This window comes from Cottoperca gobio, chromosome 3 (genome assembly GCF_900634415.1).
Source record: "Cottoperca gobio chromosome 3, fCotGob3.1, whole genome shotgun sequence".
In the NCBI taxonomy this organism is placed as follows: Eukaryota; Metazoa; Chordata; class Actinopteri; order Perciformes; family Bovichtidae; genus Cottoperca; species Cottoperca gobio.
In genome coordinates this window covers 13,970,854-13,998,850 of record NC_041357.1, presented here as the reverse complement: position 1 = coordinate 13,998,850, position 27,997 = coordinate 13,970,854, and the positions used below count along the sequence as shown (strand labels likewise).

General features: G+C 39.3%; 2 protein-coding genes across 2 annotated transcripts in view; one reads left to right on the top strand and one right to left on the bottom strand.

Annotated features, from left to right (window-relative positions):
• Window positions 1-1,066: 1,066 nt before the first annotated feature.
• On the bottom strand, window positions 1,067-15,056 carry ace2 (angiotensin I converting enzyme 2). Its single transcript, XM_029427721.1, has 18 exons — window positions 14,868-15,056; window positions 14,608-14,766; window positions 14,349-14,442; window positions 13,013-13,156; window positions 12,465-12,580; window positions 12,240-12,345; window positions 10,593-10,690; window positions 10,281-10,453; window positions 9,397-9,623; window positions 7,895-8,039; window positions 7,546-7,644; window positions 6,754-6,876; window positions 6,342-6,520; window positions 5,198-5,256; window positions 4,958-5,055; window positions 4,737-4,853; window positions 1,263-1,457; window positions 1,067-1,169 (listed from the first exon to the last, which is right to left on the bottom strand). Exons 1-18 carry the CDS (start codon window positions 15,054-15,056, stop codon window positions 1,067-1,069), a joined length of 2,424 nt encoding a protein of 807 aa, XP_029283581.1.
• Window positions 15,057-19,800: 4,744 nt separating this feature from the next.
• nhsb (Nance-Horan syndrome b (congenital cataracts and dental anomalies)) overlaps window positions 19,801-27,997 on the top strand; it is a 48,238-nt gene continuing 40,041 nt past the window's right edge. The window contains exon 1 of the mRNA XM_029455163.1: window positions 19,801-20,080. Coding sequence (XP_029311023.1) covers window positions 19,801-20,080 — 280 coding nt within the window. The remainder of the gene's footprint in view (window positions 20,081-27,997) is intronic.

Sequence of the window (27,997 nt, the reverse complement as noted above, 5' to 3'; positions counted from 1 at the left end):
GACAAGCATTAATATTCTGTGTTCAGGGGAGTAACATTGTAAAACATTTATTTTCAAAATCAAGGTGATGCGATAATAACTTTATTTATTTTATACTTTCTAATATTCGTCATTAAGAGATGAGCACAATTCCATGTAGTATAAACTATAAACATGAGTCTGACTTAGTAACACAAGCCCTAACATTAATTGAGTTCTGAATGATTGTTATACATGTTCTGTATACGTGTACACTGTATACAGAACATATTTGGAAAATCCTTTTAAAACACTGAAGACTTGATATTATAATATATTATCGACACATTAAGATGTACTGTTCTTCTATTTGCATACTGTGATCTTTGGTATACATTGGCAAACTGTGTATATTTGTGTATTTTACAACAAGTAAAAGTGTGAAATCCCTAAACACTGTCAGTAGCAATTTCTTTTAAATAGGAGGCATACATTTTCAATAAACTGGAAAGTACTTTCTTTTGCATTATCTAATTTTCTTATCATAGTTCTTAAGTGCATTTAGAACATTTCATTTGATATTTTAAAACAAGCTAAAGCATCAAATAACATTACTAATATGTACGAGCATTTTAGAATATAAAATATTAAAAACGAATATGGACTAACACAATTACTCTGGTTACTTATCAACTTTCCTGAATATGAGCTGCATGACTTGGTGGTGATAGCCTAGTGGCCTAGAAGGTCGTGAGTTCAATACCAGTGCTGCCACCATTGTGCCCCTGAGCAAGGTACTTAACCCTGAGTTGCTCCAGGGAGACTGTCCCTGTAGTTAGTTCACTGTAAATGACATGTAATGTAATGACAATAATATTCCAAAAGTAAATGGCCGTCATTATTACATAAAAGCATACTTAAAATAATGTTAATACAATAAGTATAATTTTAGTGCATCAAAAATAGAACACTTTGAATACATTCACATGAAAATATATTTAGAATCCTACAATTATGTGCAATTAACTTTTTAGAAGGGTATTCACTATAAACTAATGTATTGGATGTTTGATCAGAGCATTGAGGTCTTCCCTCTTCTTCAGTGGACTCAGAGTCCAGTTTGTTCATCACCTTCCTCAAAGGCTTTGTTACTTTGTCCATCAATGTTTGCATTGTAGGGATTCTCCGTGTTGTCTGTCTTTGCAGATTTCCTACAAACACAAGGAACACAACATGTCTCACAGTTATGGAAGTAAATTGATAGAAAACATGGTAAACAGTTTGACTCGAGACCAAAAACTCACTTCTTGCGCTCTCTGACACCAGAGACGACGAGGAAGACGCCCGCTACCGCCACGATTCCCATGACCACCCCAAACACCACCATCCACACCTCCACCGGCTGCTCCACAGGAGGGGATAGTGTTGCTAGGATACCCTCAAACTCCAGCGTCCTCTCATCCAATTGGAAGGCATCGTTGATTCGGCCTCGGCTTAATCTGGGATCAATATCAAAATGGGTTCATTATTGCTCACACCTATTAACTGTCTCGGGGGAAAGGTCACACAGAGTTGATTAAATCAATTATAGCAGGAAGCAATTTATCCAGAATCCTTATCTTAGATGCAAGCAGCTCTGTGAGGTTTTGTTGTGGGAGCAAGGTGAAACTGAGAATGACATTCACTTTTTGGCAGAATATTCTGTTTAAGACAGAGTGATAATATATCCTGTCATTTTGTAATGAAATGAAATCTTTGACCACTGCAACTATATTGTGGATGTATCACATGTAAGGGTTGGTCACTTTGTGTGCATGACACAGACACAAATCAATCAATCAATCAATCATTACACAAAGTTATTTAAATTCTCTGCACCAAAAATGTTGTCACGGTAGCGTTAAGTTAATTGTCTTGGAATCATCTAGATCTGTACGAAATTTTGAACCAATCCATCCAGTAGACGTTGAGACCTTTTACTGAATATGTGAACACTTACACATATGGTGCTTTGGTGCTGGAGCTAAAGTCAGAGGATCACCAAAGTCCCTAGTTTTCATCCTCTGGGGACCATACATGTCTGAATTAAATTGCGTGGCAATACATCAACTAACTGTTGAGATATTTCAGTCTGAACCAAAGTGGTGGTCAGACACACACACATTGCCATCCCCAGAACAAACGTGGCTAAAAATCATTCACAATGCATTTAAATAGCTCAACTATTAGAGTTGCTAAGTCTGCGAGACATTCAGCACTCACTGTTTTGGAATATACTGTATCGTCACCTTCTTAAACTAATGGCCTAAGTCATATTGTGAGGAAAATGGTTTTTTTTTGCCTCAATCATCTCTTCATGATGCTGGTAAAAGTGCCTAGATCCTTACTTAAAAGATAATGCTGTTCCTACCTTGTTAGTATAATCTCAAGAGTGTGACTTAGGCCATTTTACCAGCTTTACAAGATGGTGGCTGCTTCAAGAAGAAAGAAAAACTACCAGATAAATGTTATTTCCATGCTTCAGGGCTCGTCCCCTATTGGTAAGTGATAATGTTTACTGTAATATAGGCTAGGCTATAAATGTTGTGTAGTTATTTAGTGTTTTACTTTCACAATTTATAGTTTTAATTATGAAACCTCCCAGTGGGTTACAGACACTAAATAGCTGCCTGTAGCTCCATGAAGCATGAACACATTTCCCTCTGGGACAATACAGACTAATCTAAAAACTACTCTAATCTTATAGTAACAGTTACTTTATATTTACTGCATAATTATAAAAAGTAATTAGCTACTAGGAAAAGTAACTTTTGCGATTGTCGGCTTCAATTCTTAATATTGTCTCTTCAAACTATATTTCATCGACACTTCACCTTTCTTCGACATTGGGAATATCAACAGGCAGCTGCTGGAGTGAGGGCCGCTGGGATACAACGTTTCACACGTGTTCCATGAAGGAAAGTATTCTGTATTCATTCCGCGAAAAGATCAGTGTGATGTTTGTGTTTCATTCAAGCATGGCAATATCAGTAAGGCCGAATATGATTCACATGTGATCCAGAAAGATGAAGCGAGGCAAGAGAAATCCCACAACAAGGATTCTGCGAACAGTGAGAAGTCCGTTTGGACAATGGACTTGCAAGCCGTGCTGATGTGTCTAAAAACTCAAGCCAGCTGCCTGCATTACAAAACGAAACTGCAGGTCCATAACTTTACCCTCTTCGACTTGAAATCAAAGGAAGTGTACTGCAATATTTGGATGGAGGGCGACCTCAGTAGCGAGGTATTAGCACACCACGCCATTTTGAAGGTGTGATCAAAGACCATCCAGAAATCAAGGAGATAGCATTGTGGAGCGATTGTTGCGGTTATCAGAACCGCAATGCAAATGTGGCAAATGCATTTTCTGAGCTTGCCAGGAAATATGGGGTACTAATAACACACAGTACCTTGTTGCAGGTCACACACAAATTGAGTGTGACAGCATGCATAGCACCATTGAATGCAAAATGATAATGGATATCATCACCCCGAGAGACTACATGATTATACTCCAGACTGCAAAAATCAGACCATCACACGACCATGTGAAGGTGGTCAAGCATGAGGAATTCCTGAACTGGAATGGCTCTTACTTCTTGAGCATCAGACCAGGCAAAAAAGCTGGAGATCTGACTACATCATTTGCAGGCTTTTCAGTTTAGCAGTGATGGTAAGGTCCATTACAAGGTATCCTTCTCAGAGAACTCTGCATGGGATGCACTGCCACAGAGGTTACAGGTGCCAAATAAGATGATGGCATGGACTAGAATGTTTCCACACACTCTGCCAATCAAGGAGAGGAAGTCCCAGGACCTTCAGTCCATGAAACATGTCATGCCCGTCAAGTGTCATCAGTTCTTTGACAATTTGCAACATGATTAGGCATCAATCAAGATGACTGAGAATGAAGGGGAGAAATAGTTTTAAATGGAAATAGGTTAGTTACAATTTAAAAACCCAGCAAAGAAGAGCTGGAGAGAGAAGTGAGGAGAGGCACAAACCTCCTCAGTGTTTGATTTACCTGCCATTTGTTTGATTTAGCTAAGAGTGATTAAAGTTGTAATTTTTGAGTTTGCTTTGTTGAATGAAAGGGCCATCCACGGTCTCTGTGTGCTCCTCTAGCAACTGTTTGTGGCGGACCCTTCCCCATGGTCTGTCACAGTAGTGGGAATAAAAGGTGTAACATCCTGCCCTCTCCCATAATTGTAGTTTCATTTGATTTGATTTGATTTGTTTCGTTTCTTGTTTTTGTCAACCGGCGTTACAAAAGGAGTGCACTGTTTTGCCAAAGTCACTTTCTCCAGAAGTAATTAGGCCTAAATCCGGTTTAAAATTGCCTAAGTCACAATGTCATGTTCTTAAATTTGAAGTAATTTAATCATTTTTATTTTACATAATTGACCGAGTGTATGTCAATAGTCATATACTGTCATAACCTTTTCGTATGAAATGATTAATAAATATCATAATCTGTCACATTTTAAAATTGTTCAGGAAACAGAAAAAACTGAACCGTATGTGTTATTCTTAAGCAACCACAGTCAACCACACTTCCCATGAATCTGCTGTTAATGTATGGGTCTCCATCACTTTGCATGTATATATGTACATATATATGGTTCAGTTTTTTGTTTCCTGAACAATTTTAAAATGTGACATAGGCCATTAGTTTAAGATGGTGACGGTATGTAATCAAAATACATGTGTGTGTGTGTTGAATAAAGCTAGTGCCTCACCGTATGGCAGCCTCCAAATCATCCTTTGAGATATACATGGAGAGATTTGCTGGCTTGGTGACCAAAATGTAGAAGGAGATCCTGCGAGTCTCTTTATACGCGTGGACGTCCTTTGCTCTGCAGGTTAAAACCATGAAAAAAAACTCACAAATGTGGTAACAAAAGATATTCAGATGAAAACAAAGCGTCTTCATATTTTATGGTCTCAGGATGATACTGACGTAAAAAGAAGGGTCTCGTTCTTTTGGCTGTAGTACTGCCTCAAAGCGTACGCAATGTTGGCCTTGAACAGGTACAGTTCGTTGTTGTTCCAGGGATACTGAAATACATTTTCGTTGATTAAGATGATGTCCAACAGACTGGAGTACTAAAAAGATGCAAAATTAACTTCACGTGTAGTCAGATATTGTAACGTTTATACTGATATAATAACACTTCTGATAAGGATTAATGATACTCACAGAGTTATCTCCCATGGCAGCCTTCAAACTTAGCCTCACTTTAATGGCATTCTCTGAATCTGTAAAAAAATAAAAGAAATAGATAATTTCAGCTTGATGTGTTTTCTTTTTTTGTTGTTGCTAAAAACATCTTTGGATATCACCTACCGTTCTATTTGTTTATATTAGTTAACAAAATTGTGTAGCCATGGCCTAATGCACTCAAATGCATCATCCTACAGCAAACCGATTTCTGTATAGCTGGTTCAGACAGGAACAGCACAATAGTAAAAGTATAAATCTAAATTCTTACAGTTCTTGGGGCATTGATACAATCAAACTGTGTACACGTGTCCCCTGGACATTTGCTTGTTACAAATCACATTTGTTTTGGCTTATGAATCACGGATTAGAGTAAAAACTTTAACAAGTTGCAATCAAACTCATTTTCTTTATAAATAGCGCATTCTAGTAAATCTCTGTGGTTTGGTCATGCAAATATTTGTCATGAAAACATCAGTGACTTAAGTTTGGGCTTTTTCTACTTCCTCAATGTCCACAGGGATTTTTTTCAGTGGCCTTTTGTGAAATGGCAGCAAATATTTCACCAGAAGTAAGCATCAATTAGTCAGAGTTATTATGTAATTATGAGAGTTGTTTGTCCACTCCTACAGTTTATATGCCTGTGGGACAGCTTCAAATCTATCAAGTTTTCAATTAACTGTGCCTGGTGTGAACTTAGACGCTTCATAAACACAATATGGTAGTATAGATGCACTCAACCCACTAGTTTGCTGTGCAGGAGGCTAAAAGGAGAGTTGGACATTTTGGAAAATACTAATACAATTACTAATTAACACTTAACTGTATATCTTCTTTGTACATACAAAAAACAATATATTAAAAACAACACATTGTGGTTTTAAGTGAGGTACTATGGTTGCCTGGAAAACCTTGTGGTGATGACAAGACACCTGTACATTACTGGGCAAGAAATAGTTGGCTTACAGTATAACCTCCCATAAAACAACAATGTGTTTTTACGTTTTTATTTTTTGTGCAAATTAAACAAACAAGATGTCACATGTTTATTAGTGAGATATTGAGATTGATATTAGTTATTTTAGTAGTAATAATCTTCAATGCGAGTATTTTTTGTACTCACATGGATCTATTGTTTTCTTCCAGCCTACTTTCCTGTTGTGTTTCTGGTTCTCTATCTTCAGCCAGTCATGAAGTTTTTGGAAATAGTCCAACAAGGGGCGAGCATCCATCTTAACATCCCCTGATATCGTATGCAAAGCTCTGGTCCAGGACTGGGATCTCCCAAGCTCTAACATATTCCTAACAGAACATTGATGAGGATATTGATAATAATAAATGACTGCTGTATTTATGTGTACCACAATAGTGTAATATATAATATGCTACAGTAAAACAGATGAGACATTATCTCTCTTTTGATGTCAAATGGTTATGTAGACTATCCATAAAGAAAATGTATTTCACAGAGATAACCAAAAAACTGCATCTGATTCTGTGACACCCTTCAAAGAGGAGCAGGAAGTCGTCTGTACCTCAGTTTGGTTCCTGCTTCTTTAGAACCAGTAATGTCACATGAAGATAAGGGACCTGTATGAGCAGACGCATTGCAGAGCGCTTTTTGGAACTGAAACTGGTAGATGGTTCTTGTGAAGTACCTGTATTCACAACCAGTGACACACACACACACACACACACACATACATACAAAACGTAAAGCTTAAATACACTCAAAGCATGTTTTTTACTCTACTGAAAGTCAGCTGAAAGATGTAATTTTGTTAGCCCTTTTTGTTCACTCCACAAAAAAAAAACATAGATAGAAAGATACTTTGGTGAGTGGTCAGGTAATGAATAATCTAAAAATATTTATATTTAAATACAATCTGGTGTCATTACATGGTAATTTAATCTGTTTAAAAGGGGGTTTCACACGTAAACAATATGCAAGTTGTACTGTAGCTTTCTAGGGAAGTGGTTGGCAAGATTTGTGGCAGAACTGATCAGTGTAATAGAAACTTGAAAGCAAAATACATTAATTTTAGCAGAAAATGTAAAAAGAAAACAACATGAGTGCATCAATTTATCTGAAAATGCCAGAAATGTAATTTAAGAATTGTTAAGAAATGGCTCTTCAAGGTGTAACTTACCACCAAATGTCATTGAAAATATGTTTTTAAAGTTTTAATTGGTCCTGAAAACAAAAAAGCGGACCGCACTGAAAACACATCAGTAACCAGTTTGGCAAAGCTGATTTTGAGAAAATCCAGGTGTTATGCTGATATGCTTTTATTTCCCTAAGTGCAGCTTTACAGTGAGAGTGTTACCTGATGAAAGAATAGTCTCCAGAAACATGGAACAGAGCAGGCGGGTCACAGTAGGTCTCGTCTCTCGGCACTGGCTCCACCACCCCCACCAGCTCCCTCCTGTTATGACAACAGAGACTCAGCACTGATGCAGGCTGATGCTGTAACCACATACCTGCAGTAAAGCAGCCACTGACATGAAACATCCAACATGAAAAGCAACAATACTTGCCTGCAGTCATGACCATATTTGATTACAGTGATAGCATACGTCAGCATGTTTTTTTAATACAATATACCTGTGAATTTTTACTGCATAGATTAATTGGATTATTCACAGATGCTTCATATACAGTAGGTCTCTGCTTACTTCATCTCCCACCAGCGCTCCATCCAATTATCCTTGGTGATGTTTCCTGCCAACACCTGCCACCTCCACTCCTCCAGCATGTAGGTGAATGGCAGCGTGGCCACAATGGTGAGGGCCTGTTTCAGCAGGAAGTTGATCTCTGTTTCTGCAAAGCAAAGAACACAAAAAGATTTATGACATAGGAGGGAGTGAAAAGGGTCAGGAAATTGTCGGTTTCTGGTCTGAACATTATTTTAAAAGTTAAGCTCCGAACTCTGTATAGAAAAGGACATTGAAACGCAATTAAAAAAAATATTATTTTTAGTGCTTTAGCAATCTGCATTTGTTATGCTATTTATGTCGGACACTGTAAGTAGATGACAGTTTGTATAACAGTTAGCACTGGGCCCAAGGTCATGTTATGCTTTATTATCTGGTTTAGCCGGAGTAAACAGGTGAATACGGTTGTGACGTGTCTGTCCTGGTGGCCCCAATGGTGCTGAAGCTATTTTAGTCCTCCATGCCATTCGAGAGCAGCAACCCAGAGACACATTAGTCATACCTGTTCTGGTTTGTTCAGCACTAAATATGCCACCGCTGGGTAACTTCATATTGTATCTTCGGTTTGCTCACTTTTATGGCTTTAGGGCAGGTATTTAATTGCATTGTCCCATATCGGTTAAAAGAGAATGTATCAAACCCTCATAAATTCTGAAAAATGTCGACAAAGCTTTGTTAAGAGCTATAACACAAGACTGGGTTACTCAAAAGTTAAACCTGCAAAAACAGATTTATTGACCACTTGGGGGCAGTGTAAACTAAACAGTGACGTTGATGTTGCAAACTTATTTGCTAGCAAACAGCTTCTTATTTATACATCCAGCAGATGTGGAGCAACTTAAACATTGAACTTGAGTCTCTGGCACTAGATGAATGGAAGTCAAATAATAAACCTTTTAGCTCTGTCTCCATTAACTCCTGAGGGAAATATATGGCTCTTTAGTAGCTAAATGCTCCACTATGCTCATCAGCTAATTGCTAAGCTAACTGTGTCTGCTGTTTGATGCTGGGCAGGTAGTGTACAGTGAGTGTTTACAGTTTTTTTTGTGGAAAAACAGCTGCATTTGGCTGAAAATGACGCCGGAAAATCAAAACAATGAACGAAAAGATGCTAAAATACTCCATAGAGTTGAAGGGAACTGCTGAGTGAGGTGATTTATCTCTGTTAATTCATCAGTACGAGCCACCACTTTCACATACAAATAGGTTCTTTAGACATTTACTCTAAGCTTTTTCAAGATCGGATTGCTATCTGCATGTACGCATTCTAGCCAGATGTTGAAAAGGTGGAAATGCTTCCGTCTCTAAGACGCATACGTAATATTTACTCCTTCCAGTTTAACTGTCAGTAAGCAATTTTTTTTAAATATCCACTCTCACACGACACATACGATCAAATACAAGCTGCATCAAGCTGCTTTCTTTGGTTTGATAATTGCCAGTGTGATCTACATCAATAGTACCATCATCATAAGTGAAGTTATCAGCCAGGAGATTCAGGCTCTTCAGGTGTTTGGGCGTTGCAGCAGAGAGGGACATGATTTCTCCGACAGCCTCGTGGAAACCCTCGTTGGCTCCATCCCTCAGGAGGTAGGACAGGTTACGGTAAGCCATCTGGTATTGGTTGTGACCCATCTCATGGTGCACTGTGAGGAAGTTATCCATGTTGACCTCCGTGCACATTTTGATCCTGAAGACATCAGAACAAAAAAATGTGTTCATGTCAGCAGTTAGCGTGTGCAATGCAGGTGTGGCATGATGCCATATCAGATATACTGTACCAATAAAACAACCTGCGCAATAACATGTTTCGAATGAGTCAGGTACAACAAAAACTAAAGCCCAACGTGTTCAATATGTTCAGCCATTTTAACCCAAATGGACACTTGAGGATCTATGAAGCCTGAACCACTGCCACACACCTCTGAAACAGTCAGAGCTGGAGCAACTTCATGGATTAATATTTGACTAAATAAAAGCTTTGTTTATCTTTATCAGCAGGAAAGAATGACTCAGAGAATAATCTGATTTATCATATTTATGACACTCATGTACTGATCTACAGTTCTATTATTCTTATCCTTATAATAATTATTTAAAAAGCTGCTTGTGTTTAAGTAAATGTAAGCTTTTTAAATAGAGATGTCTATATAAAGTATATGCTCAGTATATGTCAATGGCTCTGCAAAGAATATCAGAGGTTTTCAGGGAGAAGCTGCTCATATAGGTTTTTGGAAGAACAATTGAATTACATTTGGAGTCAGCAACTTCAATATCAGAGAGTTAGATAGATTTAGCCGTTTTCCTGATAATATATAATTAGTGCATTTCTGTGGATGTTTCCTACCTAAAGTCCTCTTTGTTTCCCATGTCCCAGGCTGTGGGGTGACAGACCACCTTTGTTCCATCTTCAGGTTTTACCAGCATGGACTTATTCCAGAAGTTTGGGAACATCTTGTACAGGCCCACAGACATGAAGAACTTCTCTGCTTCTTGAAAAAGCTGAAGCTCAGTCCAGCCCTGCAATTCAAATTGACATTTGATAAATGGTTTTACTTCCAATAGAGGATTTAAAGGGGGATTTGTTTAATTTATTTGCACTATATTGGAAACATTGTTAACAATACAGAATTATGGAATTGACTGAATTGTGTTGCACCTTCTCCTTCATGGCTTTGCTGACATCAATATCTGGTTTAGCAGGGTAAGGGACTGACAGAGGGTACAGGTTGGTCCAGAATCTTCCCCACATGTCACCTGAACAATAAACACAAAAATAAATTGTTTTCACTTTAAGTAAACACTGAGAAGTTCTTCCTGCAGTAGACCTTAGTCAGATGGATGTTGTTGCAATCAAAGGATGGAGGCTGCACCAAATAGTTTCAACTAACCACTGCATACGATGTGTTATATATGTTGCATTTCTTTTCCCCTTTTCACTGTATTTTTTACCTTTAAACAACCAAACAAATCATTGAATATCATTGTCTATGAAGGTCACACTTGTGTCTTTTTTCAAAAACAAAATACACACGTAAAGGCCCTGTCCCACATATCCGTATGGCAGAAACGTATGCCGGCGCATACGAAATATCGGCAATAGGTTGATATAAATTAAGGGTAAGTTGTGATCGTTTGAAGGACGCAGACGACATGCCGAACACGCCAGAGATACACAGTTCCGTATGGCAGAAACATGTCGGCGTATATGAAAATTAGCTAAAAATTTGTCAGAGTCCAAATACGTCCAACTTTTCCACAGCGGTGTTGTAGCTGACGCATACATAATGAATACATAACAAATTATTATAGGTATGCCAAACGTTGATAGCGTATCACTTACTTATTTAAAACGTATCAGAGCGTCTGGCCAACGGAGCTGGAAAAGTGCCGTCTGGTTCACGTCATGCTGATGCTGGAGAACGGCTAACATGCTGAACGCTAGCTGTACTGTAGAAACACGTTTAATAAGTTACTCCGTCGTCAGGCATCATCTTAACATAGGGTAGGAATAGGTTATCCACTCATTATCAATAAATTGGCTGTAGGATTCACCGTCAGCCGACATAGCCTATATCTAATGTACCTCTAACGTAGTCATGTAGGTATTTACGTACTATATTTACGTATGTAGGTATTCACATACTATATTTACGTAGGTAAGTATTCACATATGTATTCCGTATTCACATATGTCTAACGTCACGTAACGTCTGCATAACTTATGAAGCACACGTCGGGTACGTCCGGTAATTTTGAACATGCTCAAAACATCAGCGTTCAACAACGCACCCCTGCGTAACACAGCGAGCTCTTAACGAATACTACTTATACCTTACCTTATATCTACGTAAACCAGCGTGTTGCCGATATTTTGTATACGCCATATTTTTGTATATCTTATGCATTCGTCTGATACATTTTGTATAAGAAAGTGATACTCTATCAATAGGTTAGACATGCGTATCTGTATACGTTCACTTTTCCGATCCGATGAAAAGGTGGACGTATTTGGACTCTGACAAATTTTCGTATGCGCCGGCATACGTTTCTGTCATACGGATATGTGTGACAGGGCATTAAAGCTAATTTCTGTCATGCTGCTTTTTCATCCTTTTCAATCAAACTAAAACAAAGTGCTGATCACACCTGGACAACATTGAAACATGAACAAGTTCTGGACTGGGACTTAAAACTTAAATGAACATTAAAATCGTACTGCTCTGAAGCTGTATTCTTGATATTGTGTAATTTTATTTCGACAACTGTCTTTTCTTTGTTTTTGGTGAAGAAAGACAAAACACACCCAGCAGGTGGGCTGGCAGAGGTCCTTCTGCATCAATGTGTCCTTTGTAGACCCCCATAAGCTTGTCTCTCACATAGGCATGCAGCTCCTTGTATAAGGGCATGATCTGTAAAAAAAAACCCAGAATAATTACTGTTGTTAATTACTTACACTGTGACACACTGTACATCCCTGCTCTAGATGCTCTGAAACACGAGACGTACAATCCACTAATAGTAAACATACCTCTTTGTACACAGAACGGACATCTTCCCTCAGCTGATCTCTGGTGTACTTGTACTGAGCTTCCTCATCAATGGTCTCATAGTTATATCTCCAGTAAGATCCATAGTCTTCAAAACCTGTAAGAGTGAGGGGAAAAGATCAAGAGAAAAAGAAATCAGACACATTTCAGTTTATATAGAATTGTAGCTGACGTAAGCCGTGGCACTGCTGGTAATACATGAGTTAGATGTTATGACATGCTAGGCCACTCAGCTGTTTGTTAACTGTGTAACAAGAAGCTCTTGGGAGGATCTGTCATGTATGATCACAGAACACCATCAACTCTGTGTTTGTCCTATCTACAAGCCAGAGTGTTAGCTTATATACTGTATATGTAGTTCCTTAATAAACTTAGAGTCTTAAAGGCAACGTTTTTCTTCCGGATTATCTGAAAGGAACATTAAGTTTCCATTCAGAAATGAGCATGTCATTCACACATTTAAAACATTATACTCTCTCATAAGTAAACATCCACATCAAGTAGCACATTGTCCTTGAGTATGTATCACCGTTTAGTTTTGCAGCTTCATTCTTTAGATCCACATAATCTTCGTACAGAGGTCTCATCCTCTTCCCCACCACTCTCCTCCAGCCCTCCCACACATGCAGACGCTTAGAGTAGTCTTGGCTGTGGGCCATTACATGCTCCAGGCCTGTAAACAGAGGAGCACGCAAGTCAGTGACAGAGCATATTGATCTAATAAATAAATGTATTTTCATCGAATCTGAAAAAAAAGAAAAACTCAAGGAGAAACGTTGCACTAAAACAAGTATGATAGAAATGGTTTAAAGTACTGTACTATTGTATGATAATTGATTCTTCTATTCCACATTTTAGGGGGGAATATTGTACTTATTAATGCACTACATTTATCACACAGCAGTTTATAAAATGTCCATTATTATAGACCACTGTTTGACCGAGGTGTGTACCTATATAACATTATGAAAATACATTTTTACAAGTAAAAAAGGTTAAAGTCTTTGTAATGCAGAACAATGGCCTGTGCCTGATGTATTATTATATATGACATTATGGGATTGTTAACACTGATATATGTAAGCTGCAGTTTCCTCTAGTAGCTGTTCAAGGTGGAGCTAGTTTTAACTTCCATACTTTGTATACAGTTTAGTAGTTTAGTCCAGTGGCTCCTAATGAAAGGGTCACAAGACACGGAAGTGGTCGAGAGATAATTAAAGAGGGCAGGATATACCACAGATTTTTTTTTGTTTTTGTTTTTTAGCTTTTCTGTATTTGCTGTTCTTCTGAAATTTTGGATAATTTAATGTCTTTGCCTCGACCAATTATTGAAGAGGATTTAAAGGGAAATTGGATCTTTGGTTCCAATCTTTGAAGGAACTGCTAACAACTCATCTGAAACATGACAAGGAGCCCCAACCAGGCACTCATTTTTTGTAAGATGCCACAAGCCAAAAAGACTGGCTTCTGGTTTAATGTTTAACAATGCATTGCATTTTATAAGCTATTTGCATCGGTTTTCTGAAAAGTAACTATTAACTATAGTTATCAGATAAATATAGTTGAGTGCGAGATATAGGTATAAAGAAGCTTGAAATTGTTTTAATTACAAGTACCTCGAAATTGTACATAGTTACTTTCCACCACTGGAAACATGTAGTTTGGATACTGCAGTTAAATGTGTTTTTTTGTTCAAAATGAAAGAATTAAACAGTATAAAAGTGTTCACATAATAAGTCCTACAATGGATTAGACCTAAAGTATATTAGTAAAGTTTCTTTTTCTGTTCTTTTCTCAGTGACTATGTTAATTATAAACTGCTTTATCTGGCTCGCCATAACCGGTCCTTATTAACAGAGTTTTACCTGGCTCCAAAGTCTGGCAGTTAAAGGGTTCGTCCATTAGACACACTTCTGCTGTGCTGTAGATCGTATTCATCTCACTCATGACCTTACTCAGCTACAAGTAGATTTAAAGGAAAACACAAGGATACAATGTTTGAGTTAATGAAGCACTGAGGAAGTAGTCCATGAGATGTGTCTTTGAAGCTTTTACAAACATGAAAATAGCATATTTTAAGACATCTATAACAGAATGAAATTCAAGATGGAGCAATTATATTACATGTGCAGCTTTATCTGGAGATAGGGCACCAGAGCCTTTGTCTTGTAGGGAGATGAGCTGTAATTTGATTGTTGAATCTCTTATCTGGTCGATGGGGTATTTCAGGGACTCTTCTGACTTCTGGTTGTAGAAATTGGCCCAAATTCGCCCCTGTTCTGACTGGGTAGAATGAAAAGAGTCACATCAAAATACTGTTGTGAGCATTAGTCAATCCACAGTGGCAACACAATCTGTATTTTAAAAGGTCTCTGAATGCTTACGAGTTTGTCTGAGTTCTCCTGTGTGATGTTGGTGTTGTAGTCCCATGATGCCAGCGAGTACTGGTACATACGCTGAGAGGCATCCTCGTCAAACTTCTGCAGGAACACCTTCGCCCGGGTCTCCACATCTAACTGAGCAGAAACTGTGCAGGACACAGCAAGCAACACTACAAGAACCTTAGCAGACATCTCTTCAGCTCTATCCACACACACAGACTAACTCTGAGAAGGAGGGACACTGAACTATGTTACACTGTTTCATTTCCCTTCTGCACTGCCTTGGCCTTTGGACAGCAGAGTCATAACTGAGGGTGCATCTGAGTTTTCATTTACAGATAGGATGTTTCAGTGAACATCACTGAGCTGTCCTCACATGAGGGGAGTCTGTGCTATACTTTGTTACATTATCAGTCGAAAAATAGACACATAACCTCTTTTGAAAGTGTACAGTTGTATTTGTGTAGTGAGCAAATAAGTTATTTTGATTCTGTTTCTTATCAGCCTGTCACAACAAGTCAATGATGGACCTAAGTGCAGCACACATGAAACCAAGGATAATTGGTAATGACTTTTATTTGTAGTCAGGAGCAGGTTATAGCCGAGTAAACAGATCCACAGCGGGATGATAATAATCCACAAGGACGAACCAATAGGTAGCAGGCAAGTGGTAAATCGGCCCAGGCAGAGGGTCGGGAAACAGGCAAGGCAGGTTGAAGGAATCCAGTCCGGGTCGGGAAACAGGCGAGACAGACAGGTTCAAAACAGGCTTGGTCAGGAAACAGGCAAAGCAGGCAGGTCAGGGGCAGGCAGGTTTGGCAACGAGAGATCTGTTTAGGGAAGAGCGCTGGAAAGACTTGCATGATGCGGAGTACAATCTGTTTAATAAATACATATTATTATCACTATCATTAATTTAAGTGTGGAAAAACACTTTTTGCTGTGTGCACTTGGGCTCCTTTCTATTGATTGTCTTAAACAAGAACTTTTGAGGAGTCAATTCAAGGAAACAGGAAATAATAATATTAAACGAGTTTCCCACCTTCTTATCTGGTGGCAGTGGATTTCCTATCACCAGAGAAAATGCAAGTCAAGCACTGTTAGGCCCTATATGCTGATAAGAAATCTGCCACGGGGGCAAGGTTTATTATGTTGATTTATTACCAACACCAAAACATTATTTAATACTCTCGCTCTGCTACTCAAAACATCAATAAAATAAAGACATAATAATGAATCAGAATTGTTATCTCTCAGAAATCTTGCCTCAGGTTACCATTTAGTTTATTAGCTTGACACTCATTAGTTCTCAGATTCAGGCTTGTTTTTCTATCCATTTATTTATTTGTGCTTTTGGAGTGCCACTATCCTGATTAATACGGTTTCTATCAGAACAGCAAATACACTCAAGGCAGTGCAGCTATTTACATCCCTGGGAACATTACCTTGATACAACAGCGCCTCCCTGTGGAGATAATCCGTATTATTCAATTTTGTTGCACGGTTAAAATAATACTTACAGTTAGGACCATAAATATTTGGACATTGACACAATGTTCATCATTTTGGCTCTGTACACAATCGACAGCCTAATGATGGCTTGCTTCACTGATAGTGACAGCTCTTTAGACTTCATAATGAGAGTTGACCTCAACAAAATACCAAAAGCAAATACCACACTTGAAATGAACTCTAGACCTTTTATCTGCTCCTTGTAAATTAACTAAAGAGGAAATAACACACACCTGGCCATGGAACAGCTGAACAGCCAATTGTCCAATTACTTTTGGTCCCTTAAAAAGGGGATACCACGTATACAATGTGTTGTAGTTCCTCCACCATTCATCTGATTTGGATGTAAATACCCTCAAATTAAAGCTGAAAGTCTGCACTTAAAGCACATATTGAGTGTGTAATTTCAAGTCCATTGTGGTCGTGTACAGAGCCAAAATGATGAAAATTGTGTCAATGTCCAAATATTTATGAACCTAACTGTACATGCCCACATGTATAATATAAGCTTTATTGGTTGCTGTGAAGCAATCTCTCCTTAATGTGTTTTCAATGTAAGTGAAAAATGACTAGCTGTCACTTAAATATAATGGAGTAAAAATTAAAGTACAATATTTACCTCTGATATATAGTGGTGTAGAAGTATAAAGTAAGATAAACGGAGTAACTATTCACGTACAATACAAGTAACTTAAATTGAGTTAATGTACTTTGTGACTTTTTAGGATTATTTAAATAAAATTTGCAATATCATAATATAAAATACTAATGCAATAAAAAGTATTGCATTTAAAATGTTGCTTGAGTACATGGGTACTAAGGGATGTGTTTTACTTATTGTATTTAAATACTCGTTATGCTATTAGTGAGGCATTTCTATACATAATTCATTTGTTACAACTGGTGACTGCGAGGCAACAGGCATGTCCAAACAGAAGTTGAGTTCACAGGATAACATGTGCAGGGAAATATACACACAGAAAAAGAGGCAGGCAGGCGGGTACAGGGTTCAGGTCCAGGTAACAGGGGCAGGGGTCAGGGGTGGGACAGCCTACTGTACCTGGTTATCACTCTTGTTACACAAGGGGTAATTAGAAATAGTGATTGGAAACACCTATTTGGGTGTGCAGAGCCTTTAGTTTGCTGTGTAACTAATAATTAACTGTCAAATTAATAAAGGTCGCTACACCATTTCTCTCGGAAAAGTAGAAGTATAAAATTGCATAACATGGAAATGCATAAGTGAAGTACAAGTACCTCAAATTTGTACTTAAGTACACTTCAGTAAATGTATTTAATTACACTCAACACAACTCAGCTGACTTCTCTGTAGATTTGAGACCTACATGTCATTTAATGTACTCTCACACAAGAAAATACCCCTTGGCAAAATATAAACAGTCTCATCAGATCTAAAATTATTACCATGTTTCAAATTCAAAATAAAAGGGGATAAAGGGTGAAAAACGTATGAACACATGTAAAGGCATGAATTTCACAGTCTGTTATTGTTTGCTGGGATGCAAACATGGATAATTTTACGATTTTTAGTTACGCTCGTCTTCTCGGCAGCTCGGAGTGAAGCGCATGACAGGTTACTGTCAATTTGTGCTGCCTCAAATTTGCTGCAACAGCAAGTTTACTGCAGACATGTCTATATACAGACTGAGCCTAGAGGCTATAGGATAATCACTGTGAATGAAACACACAACAGCCAGGCTTAGCAAACTGGAAACTCACATTCAGCAAAAAAAAAAATCTGTTCACTGGACATCGTTCAGCTACAGTATAGGCTCCGGCTGTAGGTGAACTTTCTGGAGAAGTTTACAATGTAAAGCCTCAGTGTTTTATCAGGAGGATACACATTGCACAGTGAAGTATACACTACATTACATTGTACGGGTTAATACTGCAATGTGTTGCATTACATGTTATTTTGTCCTGTATTGTTTTGTAATCGTCCACTAGTAGGCTATGTTTAAAACTGGGCGGGAGACGGGTGAAGGAAACTGATTTTACAGAAGCATGACATTCCTATTAAAAGTGATATAATGTTCCTCTTTCCTTCACATTTAATGTTGGGATGTATGGGGTCAATATAGATTCTCAGTATCAACTCTAATTGTAAAAAGGTGGACATAGCATTCGGTCTAATGGTTAAAACTTTAGACTGCACCCAAAAGTGTTTCCAATCTGTCTTTTATGATTGTTCCTATTGTTTAGGGTCCCAGATGTACTACTGCATGTGTACATAAGGCCAATTCAGCCTTGAGGTCACCAGGGATTGAATGCAACAAGTTCATTAAAGAAAGCCTTCAGAAACATTACAATTTCCAGATCAATCAAACTAATTAAATCCTGGACGTTGTGTCATATAGTGGACAATGTAATTATTTAATTAATTGTTGAAGTTGAGCTTGGTTTTCTGCTCCTATGCGTTTATATCTATAGATCAACTAATGTGTGCTGTGCAGTACTGACCTCAACATTGATCCAGGGGTTATCATGTGCAAAGGTTTGATATTAAAAATGAATAAGAATTAAAATATGTCTTATAGTTTTAGTCCTCAGTGTTACCGGATCCCCAACTTCAGGGTCAAATAGCAAAGTCTGAATAAATGATCTTGTAATAAACTGCACCTCTGTCAGTGTGTCCTGACATGATGAGAAACTTGTAGCTGTAGGTTGATTTTCATGACCGCTCCCTGTCCACTCATATCGACTTCTCCGTGTTTTCCCTCAACCTTCTCTCTCATCCTCTCAGCCTGCACACTGTTCAGGCCACAGAGACAGGCTGCATCAATTCCCAGAAAAGCAACCACGATAAGACCGGAAAAGCAAGGACAGACCTAAAAAATAAAAGCTTAAGGCGAGCAGACAGATTATGAAACAACCATAGTGAATTTAATTCAGGCCTTTTCAGGATATTACGTCTACTGTAGTTTTCATATTTTATCAACAGCTATGTTTTGTGTATTTTCTATCAATTTTGCAGACCACCTCTTCATTATTGTTTATAATTCTACTTGTACCAGTTTCTTACTTTGAAAGTTTTGAGCAGTGTTTCCTTTTCGTTCTGGCTGGTTTGATGCTGCACGGAGGCAACCCATGATCGCAGACTCAACACGCATCCTCACACCACTGACCTGGGCTTAGCTGTGTCCTGCATGTGTGTGCATGTGTGTGCGTGTGTGAGCGGGAGTGTGAGTGATCCCCAGAAACCAGCAGCAGGATGGAGGATCTCAAGGAGAATCTGGGAACTTTGGATTGACGCCCGGGGATAACGCGCGGTCGGCCCGAACCTCATCGGGTTTCTCGTGGATTTATATATTTGGATGTTGTCTGTTTCCCCCTTTTCCCTTTTTCTTCTAGGCAGTGGGGATTTATATTTGGCTTACAACTCCTATTATTTCTGGCGTGCAAAATGCCATTCGCCAAAAGAATTGTGGAGCCGCAGCTTCTTTGCAGGCACCAGAACCCCAACGATGAAGGTCTGCTTTTCGAGGACCTGTGTGCCATCAGTAACGTGGTTCTGTCCCGGACCTTGCGACAGCTGTCCGACCTGGCCCGGCACGCCTGCTCCTTATTCCAGGAGCTGGAAAACGACATCATTAGCACCAACCAGCGGGTCTGGGTTCTCCAGAACAAAATAGGCCAGATACAGCAAACTGCCAGTGCCCTGGACCCTAAAAAGGAGGCAGTGCGTAAGTAGACCACCACAAGTGTATGTTCCCCCTTTAAAAAAAAAAAAACATCTCATGATTTACACCTGAGCAGTGTGTGATTTTATTAATTAATACCCTACATGTGTGCCTTCATGCTTCGAAGGGCGCCCGCCTAAAAAATATATATAAATATAATAAATATATATATTTTTACCCAGCTGCACACACGCCCGCCGTAGACGCTGCCGCGCTCTCATACCACCCCCCCCCCCCCCCCCCCCATTGAATGTGTCACACGGTTGCGTTTGCACATTTGACCATCCAGTAACGTCGAGATGCATTTTCACAGAGCAGGATGTGTTGACTGCTCATTCATTTGGCGGTCCAGACTCGGATGTGTGTGTCCGTCGACGATGAAGTTAGGGGGGGGGGGGAGTCGGGGTGTGTGTGTGAGTGTGTGTGTGTGTGTGTGTGTGTGTGTGTGTGTGTGCGCGCGCGCGCGTGCGTGCGTGTATGTGTGTGTGTTCACAGGCAGGCAGCGCGGAGCGGAGGGGCGTGTGTTGCCGCTGCATTGGCTCAGCATCGCAGTCTTGTTACTGCGGGTAGCGCACACCTGAAGCATGTTCAGGCGGTGTTTTCGGGGCCACAAAAACAGGCAGCCTCGTTCATTCAGTATGTGAATACATGAAGTTCAGGGTCGAGTATTTGTTAAAAGGGTTTTGAGATGTGTGTGAGTGTGTGTGTGTGCGCGCGCGCGTGCGTGTTGGGGTTTTCAGAGGCGACTCCCCGTGCGCCAAACCCACCCTTTCCACATGCAGCGGCACCAACACAGCATCAATAATGAATCCAGATGTCCATGTTGCAGGGTAAACATGAACTGATCATGGCTAGATATTCAGGTGTCGGCTGAGGACGGATCACATACAAAAAATAAGCCTGATTGACATCAATCAGAGACTCTGCAATTGAATGTAACAGCGTGTTCTGTACAGCAGCAGCTACATATTATTTATGTCCTCTGCAGTCCCTTCAGTATAAGGCTTTTGACGATCTGTTCAGTGAGTTTAGTCCAATTCTGTGCAATGGGATTCATCACTGCTGTGGGTTATCATAATCTGGGACAACCAAAGAGCATTTTGGGGCCTAAAGCTACTGTAGGCTCATGAACTCCCTCTTTAGATTTACCCCCCAACCCCCAACCACACACACACAGACACACAGACACACAGACACACACACACACACACACACACACACACACACACACACACACATACAAACACACACATCGGAGCATATGTGTCAGTGAAGACATAAAACTGCCTTACTGTATCTGTTTACTGTTGTTTGTTGTGGACCTGGATAAATGATGCTCTAATTTTGAAGACTATAAGTCATCTTTTGGAATTAAATTGTGTGAGAAAGACTGTTGTCGAGCAGAAAGAGACACATTTGAAATTGTACGCCGAAGTCCAAAAGTCTTCACACAAACACATCTCACTATTCCTTAAACCTGCCAGCCAGTCTGTTACACCTGTTGTGCTCAGAAAACCTTGAAATATAGATTTGTTGAGTGGATTGTGCTTCTATATCCCTACAGCCAGTCAAGACATACAAGATAAGTACCGCAAAACACATGCTTTTCCAAGAGTTTGTTAATCACAAATCCAAGAATGCCATCGTGCAGCTCCTGCAACCAATTAAGACTCCTTTTGAGTGAGCGCTTTATTCTCGACCAGTGGTTCTTAACCTTTCAGGACCCCTAAGAGCTTGTGAGATGAATGTGGTGGGTTTCACAGATAGGAAATTAGAACAAAACTTAATTCTGATACATACAATTATTATATTTTCATTTACATCTTGATATTCAAATGAAAAGTTCTGAAAGGTTAAAAATCACCTTTTACACTGTGGACTTTTGGGCTGTACCAATCAATTAAAAAAAAAATCCAAATCAAAAAGGTGGTCTTAGATCATACCATTAGACACGTCCAACATTGGCCAATTAAAAGCTGTGTTGAGGCAATCCTGCAGCAAAACTCGGGTAGTGTCAGACATTTAGAATCGCTGTCTCACAATGTGACTGCTGCTATGACCCACGTCTGCAAACACAACCATCAGAATAAAGCTTAAAATGATGCACACCAGACTGGCAAGCTAGTATAATGCTAAACTGCAGAACATTTCCCACAAACTCCCTTTTAAAAACAGGAATCATTTTAAGTCACCCTCTTACCCCCTTACTGAATCTGGCTTCACAATTACTAGGTTTTTTTACACATAAAGGTGCCAGCGCTATTTGGCAGTTTTTTTTTATATTCAGTTCGTAAACAGTACGATTCACCAAATATCCATCAAACAATCCGAGATTTCTCAAAATTGATTGTACAGTCTGACACAGATTGTGACCAAGACTTTATTCGACCGATCTTGCACAGTGGGATATCCTATGAACACAGTCCATAGGAGCCTTTATATACAGTACATGTACATGCTACCATCATCTGGGATCTTCATTCATCCTTCATCTCTGTATTGGTCATAAGATATTTCATTGTCGAGGAAAATGAGAAAATACTCTTTGGCTGTCTGTGTGGGATTTCAACTTGGTTGCAGGGAGAGTTTGAGTCCTCTGTAGACCAATGCTCATACTTGGATGCCCACCAAAGTTGTGCTATTTTTATTCATCTTTCAAAAGGGCTATTATCTTCCTTCTTGCTCTCAAATGGCAGCAATAACCCTGAGGAGATGAATATCAGTCTGTGTGTGTACACACACACAGACTGATATTGAATGTCAGTGACACAACAGAGTTTCCTCACTTCATCGTAGAGTGTATCAAGATTCAAGGCAGTCAATATGGTGCTAACTTGGATTGATCCTGATCGTGGCAGTAGGCAGTGTTCAGATGGTGTTGAGACAGTCTGTGACCTTAGCATTTATGGAAAACAATATGCTGTGTTGGACAATTATATAAACTTGTTTAAACAGTCTGTTTTATTAGACATCTGTAGGCACTAACAGTTGTGACAATAGTAGCTTTCCATTGACACGTGGCGGTAAAAGTCAACTTTCTGCTTGTTTTGTGATTTGTTAAAATGTCATTCTATGTCTGTCTTGAATAACACAACTGTATTGCAGAGGTGCAGAAAACTAAACATAATGATTTTATGTTATGATAATTGGCAACCAGTTGCTTTTTTTGACCTAATACCTAGGAGTAAACCAAACATGCAGTGGGATCACGTATAACAAAACAAAATCAAATGCTTGAATAATTTTCTTCAGGGCTGCAGTTGATGGTGATGTCACAGAGTAGTGAGGAAACCAATTGTACTTTTCCAGAGCCTACGGGGCTTTCTTTGGGTGTCCAAGGCCCAAATATATTCAGTGTGTTATCATAGAAGTCTAAGAAGACTAGCAAGTATTTATGAGGATTGACCACGTACAAGTGGCATAAAAAACTGACCATCGCCTTCTGTTAAAAGTTGCACTTCACAACACTAAAAAGACCACAGGAGACAGCTATCTAACCGCCGGCATGTACATACACTGGTGTCCTTCAAACATATATGGCAGTGTAATTAACAAAAACAAACCAGACAACACTCTTCATACAAAAACTGAGAATATGTCTTTGGGGTTGATCATGTACCGTGTGAATAAATACAATATAATGGCTGAAGAGGAAGCAGATAAACAGAGTAAACATATACTGTACATGAAGATATACAGCAACTAGAATACAACTTGGAGAGCGCAGACCTTCACCAACGCCAATGGTGCATTCACATGCTCCTTGGATGGTGTCGAGTTGGAAAGTCGGTCTTCCGACTTTGCCGTGTTCATGAGCTTTAAGTCAAATATGGAAACAGCAGTGACACTACAAAGAGGATGTGTTGTATTTTATTGCTCAGAGCGTTGAAACAACACGTTGATAGCCGTTTCTGGAGTTGTTGAAATTCAGGCCGGTAGTTCTTCGGTATAATATAAATGGTTATATATTATATATAATATAATGGTTAGCTGACAGAGGCTGCACTTTTCTACAGCCTGAGAGGAAGAATCAAGATGTAGCAAAATGTCAAATATTTAAAGCTCCACCAATCAATATGTTTTACATTAACAATGAGGGGGGTCGCTCACAGCTTACATGAACGCACAGAGAATTACCAGCCAGCTCTATGCAGCTTTTTATCCTCTTTTAGCTCTTTTTGATTCTAATGTCCAGACAAATAACGGTATGGTTAAGTCTGCTCTCATCAGTCTTATTTCCAGCAGCAGCAGAAGTAAAAAGCTCTGATAAATCTCTTCTTTGCGTAAATTGTTGGTCAAGAAGTCAAACTTTTTTAACTTTATGCGCCACTAAGCAACTTTCATAGGAATAAACGGAGTCCCGCCTCCTTTTGTGGCCACAAGAAATATGCACAATAATAATAATTGCAAATGTAGGCATAGTTTCTCTTAAATCTGGTGAGATTACAAGACTCGGGGTAACCAACTTGGAATAATGTGTGAATGCTCTCAAGTCAGAATACCAAGGTTTACAAATCATCCGTGAGTTTTAGAGTTTGGGTTGTTATTTATTGCTATTATATCATTAGATTGACTTGCGGAAATTAGAGTACAACTAATTACTTACATATAAAACTCTACTAACACTCACCGTAGGGGGACAGGTTTGGTTTCAGGAACAGAATCAGTAGTAACCCGCAGCACACACCAACTCTCCTGGTACGGAACGCACTAACTCACTCACTCACACACAAGGAGGAAGGGATTTTAATGTGAAAATATTGCTCTGTAGCAAATATATTGTACTGCTCTGGCAACACTGGTCTCTTCCTGGTATGCCATTAAAGCAACTTTGACTTTGAATTTGAGAGAGTATGGCCTGTGGCAGCGGGGGACTGCTCTATCTCGCTAGTCTGCATAGTAACAGAGAGAGAGAGTGAGGCCTGCTTTAACCTTTCAGCTGAGTCAATCTCTCTGTCTCTCAATCTCTCTCTGTCTCTCTCTCTCTCTCTCTCTCTCTCTCTCTCTCTGCTCATACATGTTTACTATTGCTTTTAGTACAACTAGCATCAGTTCTGTACCACGCATCATATTGTTGAAACAGTTTGTTTTGGACAAAATGAGAAGAGAGAGAGAGAGAGAGAGAGAGAGAGAGAGAGGGAGTTAACAGCACAGTGTGTGAGCCTCAGTGGTCTGGAAGTAAATGTGTTTTATTTCTGTCTCTCACATTTGCAAACACACACAGAAACTCCTACAGTATGAGCAGAAATAGCGACGTATTTACCAACTTTATATTGTGCCACTGGCCAACAGGCTTAATCTGTTCAGTGTGCTTTTTTGTGTGTGGTTCAGGGATCTGATTTCAACCACACGAGTCAGGTTAGGATACACTCTGTCCAGGCACATCTTGTCTGTCTCACACCTAACCACAAACACACACACACACACACACACACACACGCACACACACACACACACACACACACACACACACACACACACACACACACACACACACACACACCACACAAAGGGCATCAATTCAGATGTTTTCCAAATCCAATTTGTGTGATGATTTATGTGCTCTTGTGTCTCTCACGTCTTTTTCAGAGTCGGTCTCCATCTGCCTTTCCCTCCATCTTTGCATATCTATGTCCATTATCCTCCTCCTTCTCTCCATCCATACCTCTTCCCTCACTGCCCTACTTTCCCCGTCATCATCAGCATGGAGAGACTTCTGCCTCTTGACAGCATATTTAATGTTTAATGCACTTTGATTTCTACCCAGACACTTACAAGCCTGAAAGGAGAGGAGAGGAGAGGAGATTAGGGGAGGAGAGGAGAGGAGAGATAAGGAGAGGAGAGGAGAGATAAGGAGAGAAGAGGAGGGGAGGAGAGGAGGGGAGAGGAGAGGAGGAGATGAGATTAGGGGAGAGGAGAAGAGGGGAAGAGGAGACGAGAGGAGGAGGAGAGGATGAGAGGAGAGGAGACGAGAAGAGGGGAGGAGGAGAGGAGAGGAGAAGAGGGGAGGAGGAGAGGAGAGGAGAAGAGGGGAGGAGGATAGGAAACATGTTAATAACAGGGTTAAAGGGTAAGAGACAAGAAAAAGAGAAAGGAATCCCCAGGTAGTCTAATGCCTCGGATAATAAAGGACAATAACAAATTAAATTCTAAACAAAGATGCCAAAATACTGAAGAATATTAAAGGGCAACACCACTTATAGTTTGAACATACTTCACATATTCAAACAACACAATAAGGCTGTCACGATACCAGATTTCCACTACACGACTATCGTGGCCTTTAGAATTAACGATAACAATATTATTGTGATATCTATGGAAGATTTTAAAAAACAGATAAACTGAGAAAATAAAAACTAAAAGAAACTATTTAGGACATAAGCCTTTAGGAACAGCATTTCTCAATGGAGCAATTTTGACATAGTAGCCACCATATAAACTACACATTTAAAACATACTCTTGAAGCGTTCATCATTAGAACGGTTAGACCAAATATATATTTAAAAGAGACCATTCATTCATGTGGGCCGTCAGCCAATCAGTTCCACCGAAAAACACTGATGTGTGTGTCTACTGGGTGAGCAGCTTTAACTGAAATGAACAGGCTACTTCATTTAATGTTTAATGCATTCATGAGCGTATCCAGGTGAAGATGGCTCATCCTCCAGTGAAGATGAATGTCCTCCTTTTATGTGATTAAAATGATTTCACTAACACAGCACATTAGTTTTAATAATGTTGTACACAAGGGGAAATGTTGAGACAACATTCCCAGACTGACATTTCCATCATCAGTGTGAAGATAGTAGATCAGTAAAGCGGGTGAAGGCAGTAGTGGAGATGCTCAGGGAAGGCAGGACTTAAATCATAGATCCTTTTTATTATTATTATATTTTGATCAAGAAGAATAAAGTTGAGGCAATCTCTTCTTCTGTCTCTGTCTTTCTTTTCCTGTAATTGTCTCTTTTTTTTTGTGAGTCAGAAAAAAAGTTAGAGGTCTACAAGAAACTTGTGTGCTTGACATGTGGGGAAGTCAGGAGAGATAGATGTTTAAACTTACACCGTAACACACTTTGTTATTATTATGTGAGCAAGACAACAGAGCACCCAGCTGCAGCTCTGCTTGACTTACACACACAGTTTATTTTATTCAGTTCCTCAGAGTCTCTTATGTCATGGAGAGTAAAAATTATCACGACACATTTTCTGTTCTCATGGCCCAATTACCTCTACTCTAATTTTGGCTAAAGTGATTCCACTGCCTCATATACAGTAACACACACACACACATTCCACCTCACACAAACATAAACACACTTGCACATGAAAATACACACACAGACAACCCGATGAACTCTGCGAGCCTTTTCTTTCTGTCTCTCAAGTTATCATTTGAAATTCTGCTTTAAGTGCTCCTGTCTCTGTTGCTGGTGCAGCCTGCAATAAAACATGCATGCAGAACCTCTTGGTCTGTACATCACAGCTCTCTGCCGGCTGGCTGGCTGACTGGCTGGCATGCTCGCTTTCTGGAGACAATTCTTCGTCTGTGAAAACTGCCCTCTGGCTTTTTCATGTTGTTGTAGTTCTGCTATAGCTGAGCAGTTGTGCCAAAAAATAAACAAAACTTGAAGAACCCAAACTTGTTCTTTGGCTCATGTCATCAAGGAGAGAATATTGGCTCTATAAAGCACAGAAAGATGTCAAGTGTGTTGTGAAATACACATGTAAACACAGGTAGTAACAAAATAATTCATGTTTTAAAGATTCATTTATTATTATTCATTTGTTGATATTTAATCATAATTACTCCTATTCTTCATATTTGAATAATGTTTAATGCAGGTCTACTATTGGGAAATATTAATTATATTTTATTCAAACACATTCATGTCCCTTTAAGACAGTTTATCCATTTT

Bases quoted from the DNA above. Each gene is read 5' to 3' on its own strand.
- ace2 (XM_029427721.1), bottom strand. From the start codon at position 15,056: ATGTCTGCTAAGGTTCTTGTAGTGTTGCTTGCTGTGTCCTGCACAGTT. The intron at 9,624-10,280 runs GTAGGAAACATC...TGATGTCTTCAG, and splicing joins GGAAACAAAGAGGACTTTAG to GATCAAAATGTGCACGGAGG. The intron at 7,645-7,894 runs GTAAGCAGAGAC...TTGTCATAACAG, and splicing joins GAGCGCTGGTGGGAGATGAA to GAGGGAGCTGGTGGGGGTGG.